General features: G+C 47.6%; 1 protein-coding gene and 1 long non-coding RNA gene across 5 annotated transcripts in view; one reads left to right on the top strand and one right to left on the bottom strand.

The window, feature by feature from the left end:
- BRD7 (bromodomain containing 7) overlaps nt 1-4,262 on the bottom strand; it is a 42,224-nt gene extending 37,962 nt beyond the window's left edge. For all 4 annotated transcript variants that reach the window (XM_072827112.1, XM_072827114.1, XM_072827111.1 and 1 more), the window contains exons 1-2: nt 4,103-4,262; nt 3,500-3,708 (exon numbers count right to left, since the gene is read on the bottom strand). In XM_072827112.1, coding sequence (XP_072683213.1) covers nt 3,500-3,708; nt 4,103-4,151 — 258 coding nt within the window. In that variant the 5' untranslated portion in view covers nt 4,152-4,262. The remainder of the gene's footprint in view (nt 1-3,499; nt 3,709-4,102) is intronic.
- A 3,148-nt stretch (nt 4,263-7,410) lies between these two features.
- LOC140633927 (uncharacterized) overlaps nt 7,411-19,758 on the top strand; it is an 87,861-nt gene continuing 75,513 nt past the window's right edge. Inside the window, exon 1 of the long non-coding RNA XR_012031523.1 lies at nt 7,411-8,126. This is a non-coding gene — a long non-coding RNA (uncharacterized lncRNA). The remainder of the gene's footprint in view (nt 8,127-19,758) is intronic.

The following is a 19,758-nucleotide window of genomic DNA, read 5'->3' as shown; positions in this document are numbered from 1 at the left end:
CTAGACAACACTAACAAAAGAGTGCCCTCTCCCCATCCCCAGTCCGACCTGCAAAAAAGGGATGACCCAAATATCCTCTACAGAACCAAGGACACCCTAGATAATGTGCCCTGGTCCCTGGCCCTGAGTCATTGGGAAATGGGATCTTGGGCAAATCCACTTCACTTCTGTGAGTTTCCATTTTGCCTTTTATAAAATGGAAACTAACCTAACTGCCCTATTCTGCAGGGAGTTATGTCCAAATAAGATCATGAATGCAAAAGCATCTTAATTTACAATTAAGATTTACAATTTACAATGGAATCAAAATATAATGACATTTAGGGTCATAGTCAAGAAAGAGCAGAATGACTGGAACAGTATGGGAGAATTCCAGGAACTTATCCTGAAGATATTCTTACAAAAGTATAAGAGATTTGTGTCCCTGAGGCTCACTGCAGCTTTATTTGTAACACTTAGATGTACTATTAAATAAAATATATCAATATAACCAAATACTATGTAGTTAATAAAAAAGGTAAGTGATAAAGAAATGAAGAACACCTGCATATCAGCTGGTATTATGGTGCCAGAACTAAAATCACAAGCAGTTTAAAGAGGTGATCTCAACTTCCAGTTAGATGGGGTGGACAAAGTACAGAAGAGATGACAGGGATAAAAGACGCCCACACACCTGGGAAACAAGAGGCAAGTGTAGGAGTGTGCAGATCACAGACGGCCAGCTACCTCCTCCATGCGGAAATGGGCCCCTAGGAGAAGGGTTTAAACCCCAGAAACCCGGAGCCGTCAGGAACCAGAGTCTCCAGATGGGACACAGATCAAGATGAGGAGAGATACTGGACTGAAGGCAGAGGCCTGCGTGGGAAGACCTTCAGTCTCTTTCACCGGATGGCCCCCGAAACACAGTCAGGAAAAATCCTTATTCCAGGAGGGGCTTTTTTTCTCTGAAGAACAGACATTTGGGTGTCCTGCATCAAAATCATCAGGTCTCTGGTTAGTGACTCTACCACTGACAAACTGTCTAGATACAAAGTATTCCATCAGGCTTTTGTGCTGCACATTGAAATACAGGCATACCAGGAAGGCTCAATAAGTAACTAAGGGATGCTGTTAACATAAAAGAGGAGACCAAGTAACTGAACAACGTGAGGGAAAATTGAGACAAAGCAAGGAGCAAAAGAGAAAAAAAAAGTAAAAACCCATCAATTAGTAACTCCAGAGAAAAACAAGAACAGGGTGCTAATAAAACAAGGGTGATTAGAGAACAAGATGCTTTCAGAATTCTAGGAGACAAAAAAAAAAAAAAAAAAAAAGGAATTCTAGGAGACAGTAATTTTCAATCTGGAATTCCACGCTGAGCCAAACCATCAATCTACCTGAGGACACCGTATGGGGGTAGAATGAAGATATTCAATCATGTAAGGACTTACAAAAATCTACTTCCTATGAATGCTTAGGTAGTTCCTAGATTTAAGATTCCACGAGAACAAGGGAATAAATCAAGAAGACACAGTATCTAAGAAAGAGGGAAAGGAGGGTCCCAGAAGGCCTAGAGAACAACTAATCTAGACTGGAACAGGAAGGCATGGAGGGCTACAAGATGGATGTCCCAAGAAAAGGGGAACTGTTTGGTCATGTGAAAAACAGAAATCAGATGGGTTTTTCAAATCTGTCAGTTTGGGAAGAACTCACACAGGATAATCAAAGCAATGAAAGCAATTAACAAAGGATCAAGATCAGATGTGTATTTATTATACTTGTCACTAGTGAACAATAAGTAAATACCAAATACTGATTTACTCAACAGTTATGATATACCTCTACTGGGAGAATGGAGGAAGAGAAATTGGGGGCAGGAAGCAGTATTAGAATGCTCATCTTTTGTAACACATCAGTAAAACATGCAAACTGATAAATCAGGAAATACCAACATAATCCTACATTTTAAAAAGGAGACAAATATCCAAAGAGAAAACTAAAAAGTTTGAGAAGTAAAACTCTAGGCTGGGGCAGGAGACTGCTTTTGTGTTAAAAGCCTTGAAGTACTCCTGACTTTTAAAAACTATGTTCATGAACCACTTTATAAATAAAAAACAATTAAAAAAAAAAAAACTGGTCACCTCTAGAGGGGGGGGGGAGACTGTATGAGGGACTAGGGTAAAGAAACTTCTTGCCCCCCCCCCCTTTGTTCATTTCTGTATTGCTTAGATTTCTTAACTCATATGTAGAGAGTGGCTTCTAGAACTTGGGAAAAGAAAACATTAGACAGTTGTATATTACGTCACAGGCAATTAAAAACAGGCAGAAAATAACAGACTGAAGAAATTCTAAAGAGGCTCTAAGATTTAGCGATTTACGATGTGTTTAATCACATGGACTAGACACTGCTGTTATACATAAACACAAGAAAAACCGTATAGCCAACTTATGGAAATCTATATTCAAGACACAGTAACTGATTCAGTAGTCACTCAGGGGCAGGTTAAATCTGGGAGGTGCAGAAGTCCAGGACAATTCCAGATCTGCATACGATCATCCGTCAAACTTAATCAGTATTATTTTGCCCAACATGTAAACCAAGACAGCGGCTACTTTTTTCTTCCCTTTTTCTATTAACTGCAAATGGTTAAGAGAATGCTTATTTTTATCATTTGGTGTCACATCCCTTACAGGTCTCTGATCGAATTTTCTCTTCAACACACTGAAGCTTTAAGACCAAAGCTGAGGGATCCCTGGGTGGCTCAGCAGTTTAGTGCCAACTTCCGCCCAGGGTGTGATCCTGGAGTCCCGGGATCGAGTCCCAAGTTCTGTGTCAGACTCCCTGCATGGAGCCTGCTTCTCCCTCTGCCTGTGTCTATGCCTCTCTCTCTCTCTCTCATGAATAAATAAAATCTTAAAAAAAAAAAAAAAAAAAAAAGAGAGAGAGAGAGAGACCAAAGCTGAGTGACAGATAACTACTCTTGTGGTAATCATTTTGCAATGTATACAAATGTTGAGTCACTATGTTGCACATCTGAAACTAATAATATAGGTCAATTATAACTTAGTAAAAAAAAAAAAAAAAAAAGACCAAAGCAGCTCCTTTACTTATCATCTCAGAACAAAATCCCAAGGCCAACAGATCCCCTTCACTTCTGAAGGAATGATTTCCTGACAAAGCTCCAACACGGAGGCGTTTCTGAGGGGGCTCTGATCTTCCCTGGGCCAGAGAACCTTCCCTGAGAGGAAGTACTGTGACAGGGCTCCGGAAACACCAGGACGGAGCCGCTCACTCCCTTGCTGCGAGTGTAACTAAGAGTATGATGGAATCGAGAGTCGCTCAGACTCACGGGTGACTCCTGTTTCTGCGCTGCCCTGCTCGTCCTCCAGACAAGGCCGATTTTACCGGCGTTTCAAGCGTCTCGCTAGACACAAAGGGAACCAAGTTAGGTCGGCGGCGGCGGGAACTCTTGAAAAGCGGTACCGCCAGCAACGCTGAAGCAACGCCGACGACATTTACCTTCACTCGTCTCCGTTTTCTCCCCTTCTCTTCCCCTGGAACCTGCTTCTCTCCTTTCTTTCTCTTTTTCCGCTTTCTGTCCTTGTGTTTGTCATGGTCGTTCTTGTCTTCGAAGAGGCTGGAGTCGTGGCCCGAGCTGCCCGTGGAGAGCTCGGTGACTTCGTTCCCTCCCACTTTGAGGACGAGCTTCAGGGGCTTCTCTACGTACTCTTAAACAAAAGGAGAGAGCGTGGGGCGCGGGCGGGGGCGCGGGCGGGGCGCGGGCGGCGCAGGGAGGCTCCGGGCGCGCAGCACCTGTTGACTGACGGACACTCGGCGAGTGGCGCCCGGAACGCGGCGGGCCTCGGGGGGTCGCCCCACGCCTCCCAGCCAGAGCCCCGCCGGGGGCCGGGCGCCGGGGCTCCGAACGCGCCTCCCCCCCCCCCGCCCCGCGGGCTGCGCGGCCTCCGGCGGGCCGCGCCCCCCTCGCCGCGGGTCCCGGCCTGCCCGTGCGAGGCGCCCGCGTCCGCTCCCCCCCCCCGCCAGGCCGGCCGGCCCGCCGCGGCAGCTCGAGGGTGGCCCCCACGGAGCGCGGCCCCCGCCCCACCGCGGCGCGCTCCTCACCCTCGTAGAGGTGTTTGTCCGACTTGTGCTTCTTGTGCTTCTTGCCCATGTCCGACCGGGCCCCGGTGCCCGCCCCCCGCGCCAGGCCCAGGCCGTGCGGCGCCGCTTCCGGTCCGGGCCAGGCGAGCGGAGGGCGGGAGCGGGGCCCGCGAGACCCCGCGCCGCGAGGCAGGGGGGCGGCGTGCGCCGGGCGGCGCGAGGCCCCTCACGAGAAGGCGGCGGCGAGACCCGGCCGGGGCCACAGAGCGGCGGCGGGGCTGCGAGCGGCGGGCGCGGAGGCGGGAGAGAGGGCCCGCGGCGCGCGCGGGGTGCGGCCGCCTGCGCGTGGCGGCCCCTGGCGGCCGGAGGTGGCGCTGCAGCCCGCGGGCCGGGGGCGGGGCCCACCGCTCCGACCCCCCTCCCCCCCCGCCTCTCTGCCCTCCCCCTTCACTCCTTTCTCGCTCCCTCTTCTCCCCTCTCTTCCTCCATTCCCTCTCTCATTCCCTCCCTCCCTTCTCTCCTTTTCTCTGTCTGTCGGTCTGATTGTCCATCTTTCCCTCCCCCTGTCTCTGTCTCATTGCCTGTCCCTCTGTTTCTGTCTGTCCCTCCCTTGCTCTTCCTCTGTCTCCGTCTGTCTGTCTGTCTGTCCGTGTTTCCGTCTCTCCCTCCCTCCCTTCGTCTCTGTCCCTTTCTCTTTCCTCCCACCCTCCCTCCTTCCCTCTTCTCTCTCTCTCCTTCCCTCCCTCTTCCTACCACTCTTGCTTTTCTTTCTCTCATTCTTGCCCCTTCCCTGACTCCTCGCTTCTATCCCTCTGCCCCTTGCTTCTGTCTTCTCTTTGACGATATTTATTGAACCCTGCGCTAGATGCCAGGTCCAGCAAACCCAGCACGTTGGTGACTGAAGGATTCTAATCTTAAATACAAAACAAAACAAAAACCCCTTATGTGCTGGTATGAAAAGGCCTCCAAAACTGTAACTAAAACAACATCAAAAAATATGAAACTGAGTGTATTTGTTAAGATCCATATATGGAAATAAATGTTGACATCTGGATGAAAAGGCTCCAGTGGAGCTGAAGTGGATTATTTTAGTTTTATGCTTCTCTCCATTGTTTGAAAAAATTTTCATGTGCATGTTAAATTTTTAAAAGGTTTTATTTATTTATGTATTTATTTAGAGAGAGCAGGAGAGGGGGAAGGGGCATAGGGAGAAAGAGAGACTTTAGAGCAGGCTCCATGCTGGGTGAGGAGCCCAACGAGGGGCTCCATCTCAGGACTCTGAGATTATGACCTGAGCCAAAATCAAGAGTCCAGGGATCCCTGGGTGGCGCAGCGGTTTGGCGCCTGCCTTTGGCCCAGGGCGCGATCCTGGAGACCCGGGATCGAATCCCACGTCGGGCTCCCGGTGCATGGAGCCTGCTTCTGCCTCTGCCTGTGTCTCTGCCTCTCTCTCTCTCTCTCTGTGACTATCATAAATAAATAAAAATTAAAAAAAAAAAAAAGAGTCCAACACTTAACTGACTGAGCCACCCAGGCACCTCAATGTTAACTTTTTTTAAATAAAAGGAGAGATACAGTTTAGAAATTAACTTGAAAAAAATGATGAAAACGGATCTATTGGATCTATACCAAGTGAGGGTCCAGGCTAACACCATTGCCCTGTAGATGGATATCTACTCCTTGATGCTGTTTTAAGCCTTTCTCATTCACACTTATTCTCTGGTGCTGAGTGCTACTGGAGAGATATTATCCACATTTCTGTTCATTGGCATTAATATATTTTTTAAAAGACTTTATTTATTTATTCACGAGAAACACACACACACACACACACACACACACACACACACACAGAGGCAGAGGGAGAACCAGGCTCCATGCAGGGAGCCCGGCGTGGGACTTGATCCCGGGTCTCCAGGATCACGCCCTGGGCTGAAGGCGGCGCTAAACTGCTGGGCCACCCGGGCTGCCCAGCACTAATATAATATTTAGATGTGTTTAACACATCCAGGGATGATGGCTGCAGGGAAACAATATAATGTTGATTTTTTTTCCCACGTGACAGCCTCATGAACTAGGAAGCACAGAAAGATTCTTACTCCTATTTTGCAGATGGGGAAACTGATTCCCCAGGGAAGTGAAGGAGGTTTCTAGATAGTGATAAAACCTGGATTCAAATTCAGGTTTTCCGAATTTGAATCACATACTCTTTTTACATGGAATATGGTGAAGATGTTTTGCTTATCTCTACTTTGAACCTTATGATGCCCTGTGTATTTTCAAATAAACCCATAATCACAACCTTCTTTCAGGAAAGGATCTTAGACATTTATACTTTAGTAAGAATTTGGACCTCTGGATCACACCTCCCAGGAATGTTTGTAGCTTTAGTTCGGACTCCAGTAGTAAAATGGTAGACTTGTAGTTCAGGACCCTATGGTCAGAGTGTGACAGAAATCTGGTTTGAGGTATTTCAAGCAAACAAAGAGATTTCAAGTAAGAAGATTTGCAAGTAAAGCTTGAGGATGGGAACCAGGAATTTGATGCTGTCTGGTATCTTTCTCTCTCTTTGTCTTATCTCTGTGAACATCAGGCTCCACCTCCTCCCCCCACCCCCAATATGGCTGAAAACATAGTTACCAGTAGCTGCTTCCTGATTAATGGGACAATACTGTCTTCTCTGTCAGCTTCACCCAGGAAGAAATGGCAGAGAAGGGCCCTTTTTGGCTTGGGTTGGGTCACATATTCTACCGGCCAGGGAATGGGAGATTGTTCTAGCTTGGGTACCAAGTCTACCACATGGCCAAGAGGAGTTGGAGTCTATGATGGCCAGGCCCCACAAGACCCTGATGTTTAGCCAGGGAAGATGAGATTCCTCAAATAAAGGGAGCTGCTTTTTCATGAAAGTTAAAAGCATGTGTCTGTTGCCTCCCTGGCATCCGTGGGGTGGAGTCACAGTGGGGGAAGAAGGGTTGTATTGGGGAAGAGAAGTTGCTCTGAGATCAAGCCACCATTGCCCACTACGTATAGAGCAAAGCTCAGTTCAGCTTTTCAGCTATTGGCTATAATCCTTTTGCTTTAAGGGGAATTGTGATGCCAACTCCCCTGTGGGTCTGGCCTCTGCTGCGGTGTGCCTCACTCCAGGTAGAACCTGTGAGTTTACCTCTTCACTTCCTGTCACCTGGTGTGCTTCCCCAGAGAAGGATCTGGTCTCATTCCCTTCGTTTCCATAGCACCCAGCACAGTGACCACTACTATGCAAATGCCCCTCAGAGCCAGCTCACTCTGTGTGTGTGTGTGTGTGTGTGTGTGTGTGTGTGTGTGTGTGTCTTTTCTCTGACCAGCCTGGTATGGAGTAAAAGGGTCTAGTTAACTATTACACACTATGGAGTGAATAACTGCCCTCCTCCCCTCAACAGAGATCCTTCATAGGTCCCAAAGTGTTCACGGCAGTGAAAAATGAGGAAGACCCTGAAGCAGAAAACACCTCACAGAAGTTCCTGGGAGATAGAAACCCTGATTAATCCAATTTTTAAGGTCCCTGCCCCAGGACAGTGTCTGGTACATAAAAGGCACCTGAAAATGCTAGTTGAACAGGACCTTGTTGTGTAGTGCAGACTCTGCAGTGACACCAGACACTCCTGCCTCCTGGTATTTATGCTCTCCACCTGAGTGTGGAAGTGTCTTGAGACTTGTTTCTAGCCAAAAGGATACGGCAAACGGGATGAGATGTCACTTCTGTGATTCAGTTACTTAAGATTGTGACTTCTGTCTTGCTAACCAATTGCATTGCCTTCTTGGGTCACATGCTTTGAGGAAGCAGGGTGCCATGTTGGAGGCGCTCACCGCAAGAAACTGAAGGCAGCCTTCAGCCAACAACTGGCAAGAACTGAGGTTGTCAGCCCCGTAGCCCCGGAGCCATTCACCCTGCCAACAGTCGCCTGAGCTTCAAAGTGAATCCTTCCTCAGTGGAGTGTTCAGATGAGAACTCAGCCCTGCCTCACACCTTGATTGCAGCCTTCAAGGGATCCTGAGGCAGACCCAGGTAAGCTATGGTCAGACTGTGGACCTGCAGAAACTGTGAGAAAATAAGTGTATATTTACTGAAACCATCAAGTTTTAGGGGAATTTGTTACACAGCAATAGATAGCTTATACAAATATTATCCTAAACAGGGAACTTTCTGAGCCTGCTGCATATCTCAATAGGGACTAAAGTGACAGCAAGGGAACAGTTGTCTGTGTAGGGTACTTGGCTGGAGTGTTGCACACACTACCTACCTCTTTTCATCCTTCTCCCAGCCTGAGGAGAGGAACACTCGTCTCTGTCCTACAGGTGAGGAAACTGGGGCCTGAGGAAGTCAGGTGGCTTATCCAAGGTCACACAGCTTGCCTAGGATCTGAATCCACACCTGCCTACCTCTAAACCCTACATTCTAATCACGAGGCCACACGGCTCTTCAGAAAAGAGCCAGAAACCTCTGAAGCTTCTCCCTCCATGTTTGGAATAGTGTCAGATGGAAACACATTCCACAAGAGGATCCGTACGCTCATATAAAACATGCAGGCACAGATGTTTGTGTGCTAAGAGGATCAGAGGATAAGTTAAAGCATGGAAATAGTTGTTATTTGCTGTTTATGGATTTTTGGGTCCTGGGAGGCTAAATGAACAAAGAGAACCCAGACAATGAAAGATGACTGCTGAACTTGTGTAATAGTGCTGTAATGGAGTTGCAGGTTTTGTGATACTTGGGTGAGGGGCACTTCAGACCCGGGCTGTGAGGGGAGGCCTCTTGGCAGGTGCTAGTTGTCCCCCCTAAGGTGATGGGGCCTTCTCTCTATCTTGCTTTCCTATTGGCTAAAGAGGAAGAGGACAGTCTCGGGAGAGGACAAGGCAGATTCTATACTTTGCTTAGTCCCACCCAACTCTTTCCTACATCTGGGGGCCTCTGCCACTTACTTTTACTCCACTTTGCTGCAGCTGTCATGGATGCAGAATGGGCACATTCTCTTTCCAAGGTGGACTGATGCATTTCACCCGGCCCCTAGAACACAGCCACCAAAGCTTGGGGGATGAGTGACTGCTCTAACACCTGTTGGACATCTGCCGTGCACCCACTGCCAGCCCGTACCCTTGCTCCACGTCCTCCTCGCAGCCCCCAGAGGAGGATATAGTACGTCCATCTCAGAGGTTGGAGCTGTTGGCAATGTCAGGACCAGACTGGAACCACACAGCTAGTAGGTGAGAGTTAGAAGTGGAAGCTAGGCCTCCCTCTGAACATCAGGATTGGAGTAACATTACAGCTCTGGAGTGGGACAGACTGGCTCGTCTGGAGCTCACAGTCTGCAGCCGTGTGACCTTGGGCACATTGCGTCACCCCTCTGAAACTCAGTTGCTTGTCCTGGAACAAGAGGTGTGGCAATCAGGCCTACCACTTCATAAGGTGGTTGTTAGGACGAAAGAACATAATGTGGTCAAAATGCCAAGTATGAGACCAGATGTAGAGTAAGTGCTCAATAAATGCCAGCTGCTAATATTAATTTTGAAATATTTTGTGATCCTTTATTTTACTTTTTTAAAGACTTTATTTAGTTAGTTGACAGAGAGAGAGAGACCACAAGCAGGGGGAACAGGAGAGGGAGAAGCAGTCTCCCTGCTGAATAGAAAGCCCAATGTGGGGCTTGATCCAAGACCCTGGGATCATTACCTGAGCCCAAGGCAGACACTTAACTGTTTAACTGACGGAGCCACCCAGGTACCTCTTCTGTGATCCTTTAAAAACATAGTTGAGGTAATGTCATTGCCCTGCTCAAAACTGTTTCATGGATCCTCATCTCACTCAGAGTCAAAGCCAAATCCTTATCTTGGTTTTCAAGCCTGATCTGGCCCCCATTATCTCTCCAGCCCCACATCCTCTCACCCCCACCATCACCAGGGCTGGCCACACTGCCCTCCTCACTTACTTCTGACATACAAGCCTCCTTCTGCTCCAGGACCTCAGCCTCTGCCCTTTCCTGTGCCTACAGCACTCTCTCTTCAGCTATTGGTCTGGCTCCTGCCCTCGTGTCATCCTGATCTCCCCAGGTGACTGTCTGAGAGAAGCTTCTGGACCAGTGATCCACATAGGAGCACCTCTGGACTCCTCACCTCACGTGGCTTTGCTTGTGTTCATGGCACACATGACTAGCAACACCATGTTACATAACTCTTACGTTACATGTCCGTGTGTGTGTGTGTGTGTGTGTGTGTGTGTTAGTTCACTGTCCCCTTGGGACTCCCAGCTCCCTGAGGACAGAAATGGGGCCCACATCACTCATGGTTGTGTCCCCTACACCTACCACAGAGCTGGGCTCAACGCAGGCCCTCAAGATATATTTGTTGGATGAATGAATGAATGAATGGATAATTATACTGTTTGCGATGGGAATCCCCTCCCACTTTCTTCCCTGAGGGTCTTTTGGCTGGGGACAGGAAGTGATGGGTGGCCTCCCAGGGAGTCTGAGGAGGAGGAGGAGGAGAGAGGCAGTGAGAAACACTGGCCACGGGTCGGGGGATGACATTCCCAGGAAATAGCCTCTGCTCATCTCTCAGGGCCAGGCCTGTCTGCAGAGGACTTGTTGCCTGGTGGCTGATGTGAGGCCGTGGCAGGCCAGGCCCTTAGCAGCCCTGTTACCCTGAGGTGTTCCAGGCTTCCCCCACCCCCAGCCGGGCCTTTGGAATTTGGTGCCCCTATGGAGAGGGTGCTCTGGGGCACAGCTGCCGTCCTGGACACCTGACCCTGGAGGAGAGCGTGGCCTCCCTGGTGGGCAGTTCTGAGAGACCCAGAGGAGACTCTTCTCAGGCCTGACAGATGAAAGAGGCTTACTGGGAAGCAACCCCATGATCCCGTCAGGCTGAAAGCCCTGAATATCAGGGGCCTCCGAGACCCCCACCACTGCCCTGCTGTGTTCCTCAAAGCCCCCTCGTGCAGCTGTGAGGCCGGGCAAGGAACTCCTAAGGCCAGTTGTCCACTCACAATTACTTCTTTTGTCCTCCTTTGTGTGAATCTCAGCCTTCTCTGAGCAATGGGCCGAACCAGCCCTGGGCACCTGTGTGGTTGGCACGAGGGTCAGGGAAAGTGAGAGATGATGAAGGCCTTCCACAGCTGGAAGAACAGAAGGGAGGGGTGGGAAAGAGCTAGTTCTCCTGGATACTTCAGGGTGGAGAGGGGGTTGGGGGCACTGTACCCTCCGTCCCAGGGGGAAGGGAAGAGAGGGGGCATTCCCTGAGCCTGGGCCCTCAGCAGCTACAGCAGGTGGCCTAGTTTAGGGAGCACGGGCAGGGCCGACTGGCACTAGCCTGTTTGCATGGTGCAGAGAGGCCTCGAGGAGGCCGAGGCTGGGTCACTGGGCAGCTCTTTGGGGATGCAGTGGCCTGAGGTGATTCCCTGTGACAGGCTGTTGACAGTGCAGCTCCCGGGGTTGCTCATGATCACAGGTGGTGCTGCCCCAGCTGTCTGCCTCAGAGTGAACAAAAGGAAGGCTGCAGATGGCAGCTGTCCATGTGGCGGGCCTGTGCCTCCCCTCCCCTCATGGCCTTGGAGCTGTTTGCCGGAGGGCACTGGGCCCAAGCCATGGTGCCCGTTGCTGACAACCGGAAAAGTTATTTGGACTCAGAATCTACCAGGACAGAGAGAAACTTGGAGCCCCTGATCAAATAGGAAAGAGGAAACAGGAGCCACCTTCCTCCCTCCCTCCCCCTCCCACCCTCCCTTCATCCTATTTTCTTCAGTGCCAGGTGCTAGAACACAGTGGACGCCAAATAGACATGGTCCTGTCCGCATGAAGTTCACAATCTGGTGAGGGAGACACACACTTAACGGGTGATTGCACAGATCCATGTAGTTGACCCTTGAGCAACATGGGTTTGAGTCCATGGATCTACTATGTGCAATTTTTTTCAATACGGTATAATACTGTAAAAGTATTTTCTCTTCAGTATGATTTCCTAAATAGTTTTCTTCTTTTGAACTTACTTTGCTGTAATACATGTGCATAAATACACTTACAACTATGTGCTAATCGGTTGTTAATGTTATTGGTAAGGCTTCCAGTCAACAGCAGGCTACTCATAGTGACGTTTTTGGGGAGGACCCAAAAGTTGTATGCAGGTTTTTGACTGCTGAGGTGGGAAGGAGTCAGCACTCTTAATTCCAGAGTTGTTCAAGAGTCAACTGTATTTAGCTGGTTTTACTCATTGTTACGAAGGAACACGACAGGGTTGTGAATTGTTATGCTGTTATAAGACCCTCACACAGCCTGGGGGTTCAGGGCTCCCCGCTCAGGAAGCCACACTTGCCCTGAAGGTTGCATTTTAGGTGGGGTACCCTAGAAGCTGTTGGGGCAATCTGTTGTTGGGAGTCTGTTGGGGCACCAGAAAACATCTGGAAGGGAGTGCAAGTATCAGGGTAGGGCAGGGCAGAAGCACTGCGAGGTTGGAGCCTCAGCTTAGCCCAGTCACCCCCAGGTAGTGCAGGGAGGTGGGGTGGAGTGGGATGTACTCCGCAGAACAGCTCACTGGACTAAAGGGTAGCCCAGGTCAGGAGGAGAGGTCAGCCAAGTGGTCTTCCTGACCCCCCCAGAGCCATTCTAGTCCATGCAGGGCAATCCTCTGAAGCTGATGGTGGCTGCAGGCCCTCAGCAACCAACACTGACAGCTGCTGGAGGTGACATGACATGTCCCTGGGACAGGTGAGCTGAGGGATGCACCAAACAGCATCCACTAGCTAGGCAGAGGGATCAGCATATGCAAAGGCAGGGAAACATTTGCTGCATTCAAGGAAGTGGGAGGGCCAGTTCTGGAGCAAAAAAACCCAAAAACCAAAAAACAAAACACCCCCCCCCCCAAAAAAAATGAGGGAACGCTGGGAGCAATGCCCAGAGATGAGGTTGGGCTGGGCGGGACCTCAGGAGGCATGGCGGAAATGTTCAATTTTATTTGGGGCACCACAGAAGACCGTGGAAGTGGGCACACATCCAGGTTTGCATTTAGTCAAGAGTGCTTTCTGAATGGAGAAAGGACTGTGGGTTTAGGAGACAGGGCAGGGAGAGCTAGGAGTCGAGGTGGACTTCACGATGGAGGGCTGCTGGTGGTGGCTCGGACTGCGTGCAGGCAAGGGGCTGGCGCAGTGGGATAATTTGAGAGTTATATAGGAGGAAGAATCTAAAGATGCCTGTGAATGACCCAGGAGGAGATGCTGAGCAGGAAGTTGAGTGCCTGTGTCTGGGGCTCAGGAGAGATGCTAGGTCTCCGAGGAGAGACTTTTGGTCTAGAGATGTCTTTGGAACCTCAGGAGTGAGTCAGACAACCCAGGGGGAGAAAACAGAGTGACCAAGAAGATAGAGCCTTGAGGACTTTTAATATCAAGGTCACTGGAGGATGAGGAAGCAGGAAAGGAGGCAGAAGAGTGCGAGCAGTGTGGGTGGGAGGAAGGCCAGGAGAGTGGGGCATGCCAGGAGGATGCCAGCGCCACAGCTGGCTGAGGGCATGTGGGGGAGCGAGTGACGCCAGGCTGCAGGGAGTGTGCAAGCTCTGCAGGGGTCTGTTCAGGGCTGGAAAGGGTGGATCAGATGAGTAGAATCATGCAGGCAAGAACACTGAGGTGGCGGGTGTTGGGGGTGATAGTCAGCAGCTCAGAAATAGTCCTGCAGGCGTAGTCCACCATCACTCCTGGAAACCCTGCTCTGGGAACAGAGAGTCGCTGTGTGCTGTGGCTGTGGGCTTACTCTGTGCCACTCAGATCTCTAAGTTCCCTTAGTCCTGGCTCTGCAAAAAAACAGCGTATGTCCCTTCTGCTTGTTATTTGCAGCTGCAGAAAGACTAGGCTGCTTCCTTTCAAACTTGGTTGGTTCTGGGGAACTACTTCTGATGTTGTGTCAGTGACTGATCAGGTTTTATTTTATTTTATTTTATTTTATTTTTTTTTAGGTTTTATTTTAAATATATGTGTATGTGTTAGGTTTTTCTTGACTCAGTTATTGAATTTTAAGCTTCACTCTTTCTTAATTTGCATTAACATGCCAGTTATAGATAAAATTGAAAATACAGATAGGCATAAGGAAGAAATTTTATTTTTATTTTTTTTAAAGATATATTTATTCATGAGAGACACACAGAGAGAGGCAGAGACACAGGCAGAGGGAGAAGCAGGCTCCCTGCGGGGAGCCTGGTGTAGTACTCAATTCCAGGACTCCGGGATCACACCCTGCGTTGAAGGTGGATGCTCAACCACTGAGCCACCCAGGCGTCTCATAAGGAAGAAAATTTAAATTGCTTATATTCCCACCACTGTCTTTAACATTTTGGAATATGTCATTTGAGATATTTTCCAAACCGTTTTCCAATTAGAGTTTGGTAGACATTCTCATCTTGCCTCAGGAGGTATGTTCGTGATGCTCCATTATTGCATATTCTAAAGCCTGGCTACGCAAAGTATGGTCTGTAAACTAGCTGCATTGGTGGTACTGGGGAGCTTGGGAGAAATGCAGAATTTCTGAGCTCCCCTTCAGAACTATGGAATCAGAACCTACATTTTTAACATGAGCCATGGAGATTCATATGCATGTGTTAAAGTTTGAAAGGTGCTGTCGTAGAACATTGGTGTATGCCTAGGCTTTTTATTTTCTTGGACAAGGAACAGGAAGCCTCTAGGTTAGAACAATTAGACACACACACACACACACACACACACACGCACACACAACAATTAGACACCAAAAGGAGAGCTTTCACAAAGCCAGATATATACCTGTGTTTGTTTGTTTGCTTTTGGTTGTTGTTGATTCTTTCAGATTTTCTTTTTTTTTTTAATTTTTATTTATTTATGATAGTCACAGAGAGAGAGAGAGAGGCAGAGACACAGGCAGAGGCAGAAGCAGGCTCCATGCACCGGGAGCCCGATGTGGGATTCGATCCTGGGTCTCCAGGATCACGCCCTGGGCCAAAGGCAGGAGCTAAACCACTGCACCACCCAGGGATCCCTCTTTCAGATTTTCTACATAGATAATCATGTAAATCTGTGAACCAAGACAATTTCTTCCTTCCCAATCTGTATTTTCTTTTCCTGTCTTACTGCATTGGCTAGAACTTCCAGCATGATGTTGAAAAGGAGTGGTGGGAAGGGACAGCCTTGCCTTGTACCTGGTCTTAGAGGGAATGCTTGAGTTTCTTACCATTAAGAATGCTGTTAGCTAGCTGTAGGTTTTTTGGTAAGTATTCTTTATCAAGATGAAGAAGTTCTCCTCTATTCCTCTTTCCTGAGAGTTTTTTCTTTTTCTTTTTCTTTTTTTATTTATTTTTTATTTATTTTTATTTTTTTTCCTTTTTCTTTGTTTAAATCATGAATGGATATTGAATTTTGTCAAGCACTTTTCTGCTTCTACTGGTACGATCATGTTATTTTTCCTCTTTAGACTGCTGATGAACTACATTAAGTGATTTTTGACTGCTTAACTAGCCTTGTAATCTTGGAAAAATCCCACCAAATTGTGGAGTATAATTCTTTTATACATTATTGCATTTGATTTGCTGATATTTTGTTGAGGATTTTTGTATCTATGTTCATGAAAGAGATTGGTCTGCAGTTTTCTTTTCTTTTCTTCTTTTTTTTGTAATGTCTTTGGTTTTGGTACTGCTGGCCTCGTTGAATGAGTTAGGAAGTAGTCCCTCTGTTTCTATCCTCTGAAATTATAGAGGATTCTATATTTTTTTTTTCTTAAATGTTTGATAGGTTTCAGCAGTGAACCCATCTGGGACTGGTGCTTTCTCTTTTGGAAAGCGTTTTTTTTTGTTGTTGTTGTTGTTGTTTGTTTTGTTTTGTTTTTGTTTGTTTATTTTCTTCAGTAGGTAAGGGGCCTATTCAGATCATCTGTTCCTTCTGTGTGAGTTTGGCAAATTGTGTCCTTCAAGGAATTTGTCCATTTCATCTAGGTTTCAAATTTGTGGGAATAGAGTTGTTCACAGTATTCTTTTATTATACCTTTAATGTCCATCGGATCTGTAGTGATGCCCTCTCTTTCATTTCTGATATTAGTAGTTTCTGTCCTTGCTCTTTTTTCCCTTAGTCTCACTAGAGGCTTATTGATTTTCTTGACCTTTTCAAAGAGCTAATTTTTGTTTTCATTGATTTTCTTTGTTGATTTCGTATATAGCTAATTTTTATACCTTGGAAACAAATACATCAAAATTTGGATCTTCATTGATTCTAAAAGGTAAATGTTAAACTTTTAACTGAAAAGATAAAACACATTTGTACCAACAAGATACTGCTTTTGTTTCTTATATACAGGAGTTTTGCTTATGACTTCTTTTGAAATGAGAAGTTGCTAAAGATCTTTGAAAACCATTCCATGATATGATCTCCAGGGGCCCTTTCATGGCTCTGTGATTCAGTTAGATAAAATACTGTTGTGATCAAATGTTTAAAAAATCTCTCTCTCAGTAAACCATATAAAGTCATGCAAATTAGTCAAGTTTGGGTGTGTGGTTGGATAAAGTCATCTAGAATACAATACAGGATAAGAGCACAGCACTAGAATTCAGGATGCCTGGTTCCTACCCTTGTATCACTCAGCTTCCATTCGATAGAATGCTTTTGTTTGGTAGTATCTGAAACCTACCTCTGATGAGGCTGAGCTTCAGCTAATGCTACATCCAGGATTTCAGACTTTCTCTATCTTTTGGCTTGCTTCCTATGCACTCATCTTATTTTGAGACAGGCTCTAATGGCCCCTAACAGCTCCAGGCTGACATCCTCATAGATCCAGTTCAGAGAAAAAAGAATATTTCTTTCCCCAGTGGTCTGGCAAAAAGTCCTGGGGTTATTTGATCAAGCCAATTTAGATCTTGTGCCCCCTCTGAACCAATCACCATGAAATGGTGGGGTGGCTATAATAGTAGTAGAATTCAATGACAAGCCAAATCTTGTCTAGCCCTGGAGCCTGAGTAGGGGGTTGGCGCCACCTAAACCATATGGCCTAAATTGAGGTACCAAGAATAGTTAAGATGCTGTTACCACAGGATTGGAGAACGAATGCTGGATAGGCAAAGCAACTCAGTAGAAACAAAAACAGTTTCTAAACCCAACTCTCTACCTGTCTTGAGGGGACTTCAGTTATGAGGGCTGATGAAAGAAGGATGTGTACAATGGCGGGGGGAGAGGGGAGACTAGTAGCTGCTCTGAGATGGATGGAGCCCAGAGACACATTGCTTTGTAAACTTGGCCAGCAGGCAATACCTGGTTGAATAAAAACACATGGTATTTAACAAACACAACAGGCTTCACAAAATGTGAACTCTTGCCTCTCATGAGACTGGTCACCAATAAAGAGCAGGCAGAGAGACTCTTTCTGACTCATCACATTCTGGTTGGCCTGGTTGACTCTTGCCCTGCTCATCCGAGAGGCAAATGTGCCCATTTGCTTGGGGAAATGCCACCGGGGAAGCTCTTTCTGCTTCTTTCTCTGCTGTGATCTTGTCTTTCAGAGGCCAGTAGGGATCAGACTTGGAACTGCTGACATCGTTAGCCTCAGGAGAAAATTTGTGAGGCTCAGCCAGATCTATTTATACCAAATTTTACCATGTCATTGAGTTATTCACACTTGGAACTGCTGATGGTCTGTTGTAATTGTTTAACCCTACATGTAGGTAATTTGGAAGGTGCTGATTAATGAATGGCCATCTCTTTCTGGTTCCTAAGGCAGAAAAAGGAAAAACAAAAGTTTTCCCCTTTATTCAGGGGAGAAAAGCTTGGATTGGGGGATACAGGCTTCTCCTTCATCCCTGCCTGGTCAGCTTTCGCTTGGGTAACGTCCCGTCCTCAAAGCCTTTCTAGATGCCATTAGAAGGAAATAGCCACTCATCTGTGTGCCCTTGACATTGATTTAGCAAAAGCTACCATGTCTTTCAGCTTCCACTCTGCCCTACTCTCAATCATCCACTCTCCCCACAACAGCCAGAGGGAACTTTATGAATGTGGATGAGCTTAGCCTGTACTGTTGTCCTGTTCACAGCCCTTTGGTGGTCTCCCTTCACACTCAGATAAAACCTGAGCTTTTGTCCAGGCTCCAGGCCCCCCTCTCTGACTCATCTTGCACCATGATACCCTTGGACTCATGACACTCAGAAATAATTTTCCTAATTTTAGTCCCTTGAACGTGCTTACTCTTCTACCATGCAGGACCTCCATACAGGCTGTTCCCTTACTATGGAATGCTCTTCCCACACTCTTCATATGGCTCGCTCCTTCTCGTCTTTTACTATGTCAGAAAGATAACTCTCCAAATGAGTTAATGCTTAAATGAGTCTCCTTTTAGTTTCTTTCATAGCGCTTTATACATTTTCTTTTTCCTTTAAACATTGCATTTGTAATTACCTATTTGTTTATCAGTCTACCCATTAGACTGAGAGCTTCATGAAGGCGAGAGCTGTGTCTATTTTTCTGGTTTGTTCAGGTGCTGAATCCTCTGCACCTGACACTTAGCAGGTACATATGCACTTTTGATTAGAGGGTTGAAATGTTCTCTTATGGTAGGCAAGACTTACTTCTGTGTTCTTCTTTCTGGCCAAAACTGATTTCTTCTCCCAAGAAGGGAGTAGGGGGGTAGGGGGTTGTGTCAGTCTTACCTCTGGTTCCCTCAAAGCACTCATCACGGTGTTTAGCCCACAGTAGGGGCCTGGGGGGTGGGTGTTGCTAAGTGAATTCACATTACATGTACTCTTCCTCTCTCTCCTAAGGGAATGGCCAGCCACTCCTGAAAGAGGCATAAATAATGATCTATAGGACAAGACTTCAGAGTTGCCAAGCCACTGCTAATCTAAAACTCTCCTCTGCTGCTGTGCTGTGGTCTCTGTGTTTCTACCACAACAGAGCCAGGACAGGCTCTAAGAATCATCTTTCAAGATGCAGCACATCTGGACAGCCCTTGAGCCCATGCTCTCACTTCAAGAGGTCTTCATTAAGCAAATAGTGATTGTGTTAGGTCTGTGTGTGTGTGTGTGTGTGGGGGGGGGCTCAGACAGGAACAAGACACAGCCCCTGACCTTAGAAGGCTCAAAGGTTAGTAGAACAGGAGCACAACCTGCCCCTTTCTAGCTGTATGGCCTTGGACCCATACTTCTCCAAAGCTTCGGTTTCCTCATCTATAAAATGGGCTTAAAAATGTACCAACATCATTGCTTATAATTCAGTGAGTTGATGCGTGGAAAGTGCTGAGGACAGGGTGGGGCTCCATAAGGCGTGGCGGTAAGGACGGCAGTAGGTCTCAGCTGTTCAGGTTGGGACAGGAGTCACCTACCTGCAGCCCTCTGACCGCCTCCTGCTTACCATCATCCCTAGGCAAGGCTGCCCTCTGGTGGTAACGACGCAGAATGACCACCCGGCCTCGGCACCTGTCCGGCTCCATCCCGCCAACCATCCCAGTTTTGGCCTTTTGCTTGTCTGGTCCGAGACTCTTCCCAGACCGTCCCCTTTGCTAGGTTACCAAGGTGGCCCTTTATGGTCAAGGGGGTTCTCAGGTTGCCCAGAGCTAAGAGGCAAGGCAGGACAGAAGCAGAGCGAAGCCTCAGTGCTCAGTGGTTGCTCAGACCCATCTAGCACCAAGTTCCCTCTTTCTCAAAGAACAGGACCCCGAGTTCCGCCT

This window comes from Canis lupus, chromosome 5 (assembly GCF_048164855.1).
Source record: "Canis lupus baileyi chromosome 5, mCanLup2.hap1, whole genome shotgun sequence".
Lineage (NCBI taxonomy): Eukaryota > Metazoa > Chordata > Mammalia > Carnivora > Canidae > Canis > Canis lupus.
This window is presented reverse-complemented; position numbering and strand designations above follow the sequence as displayed.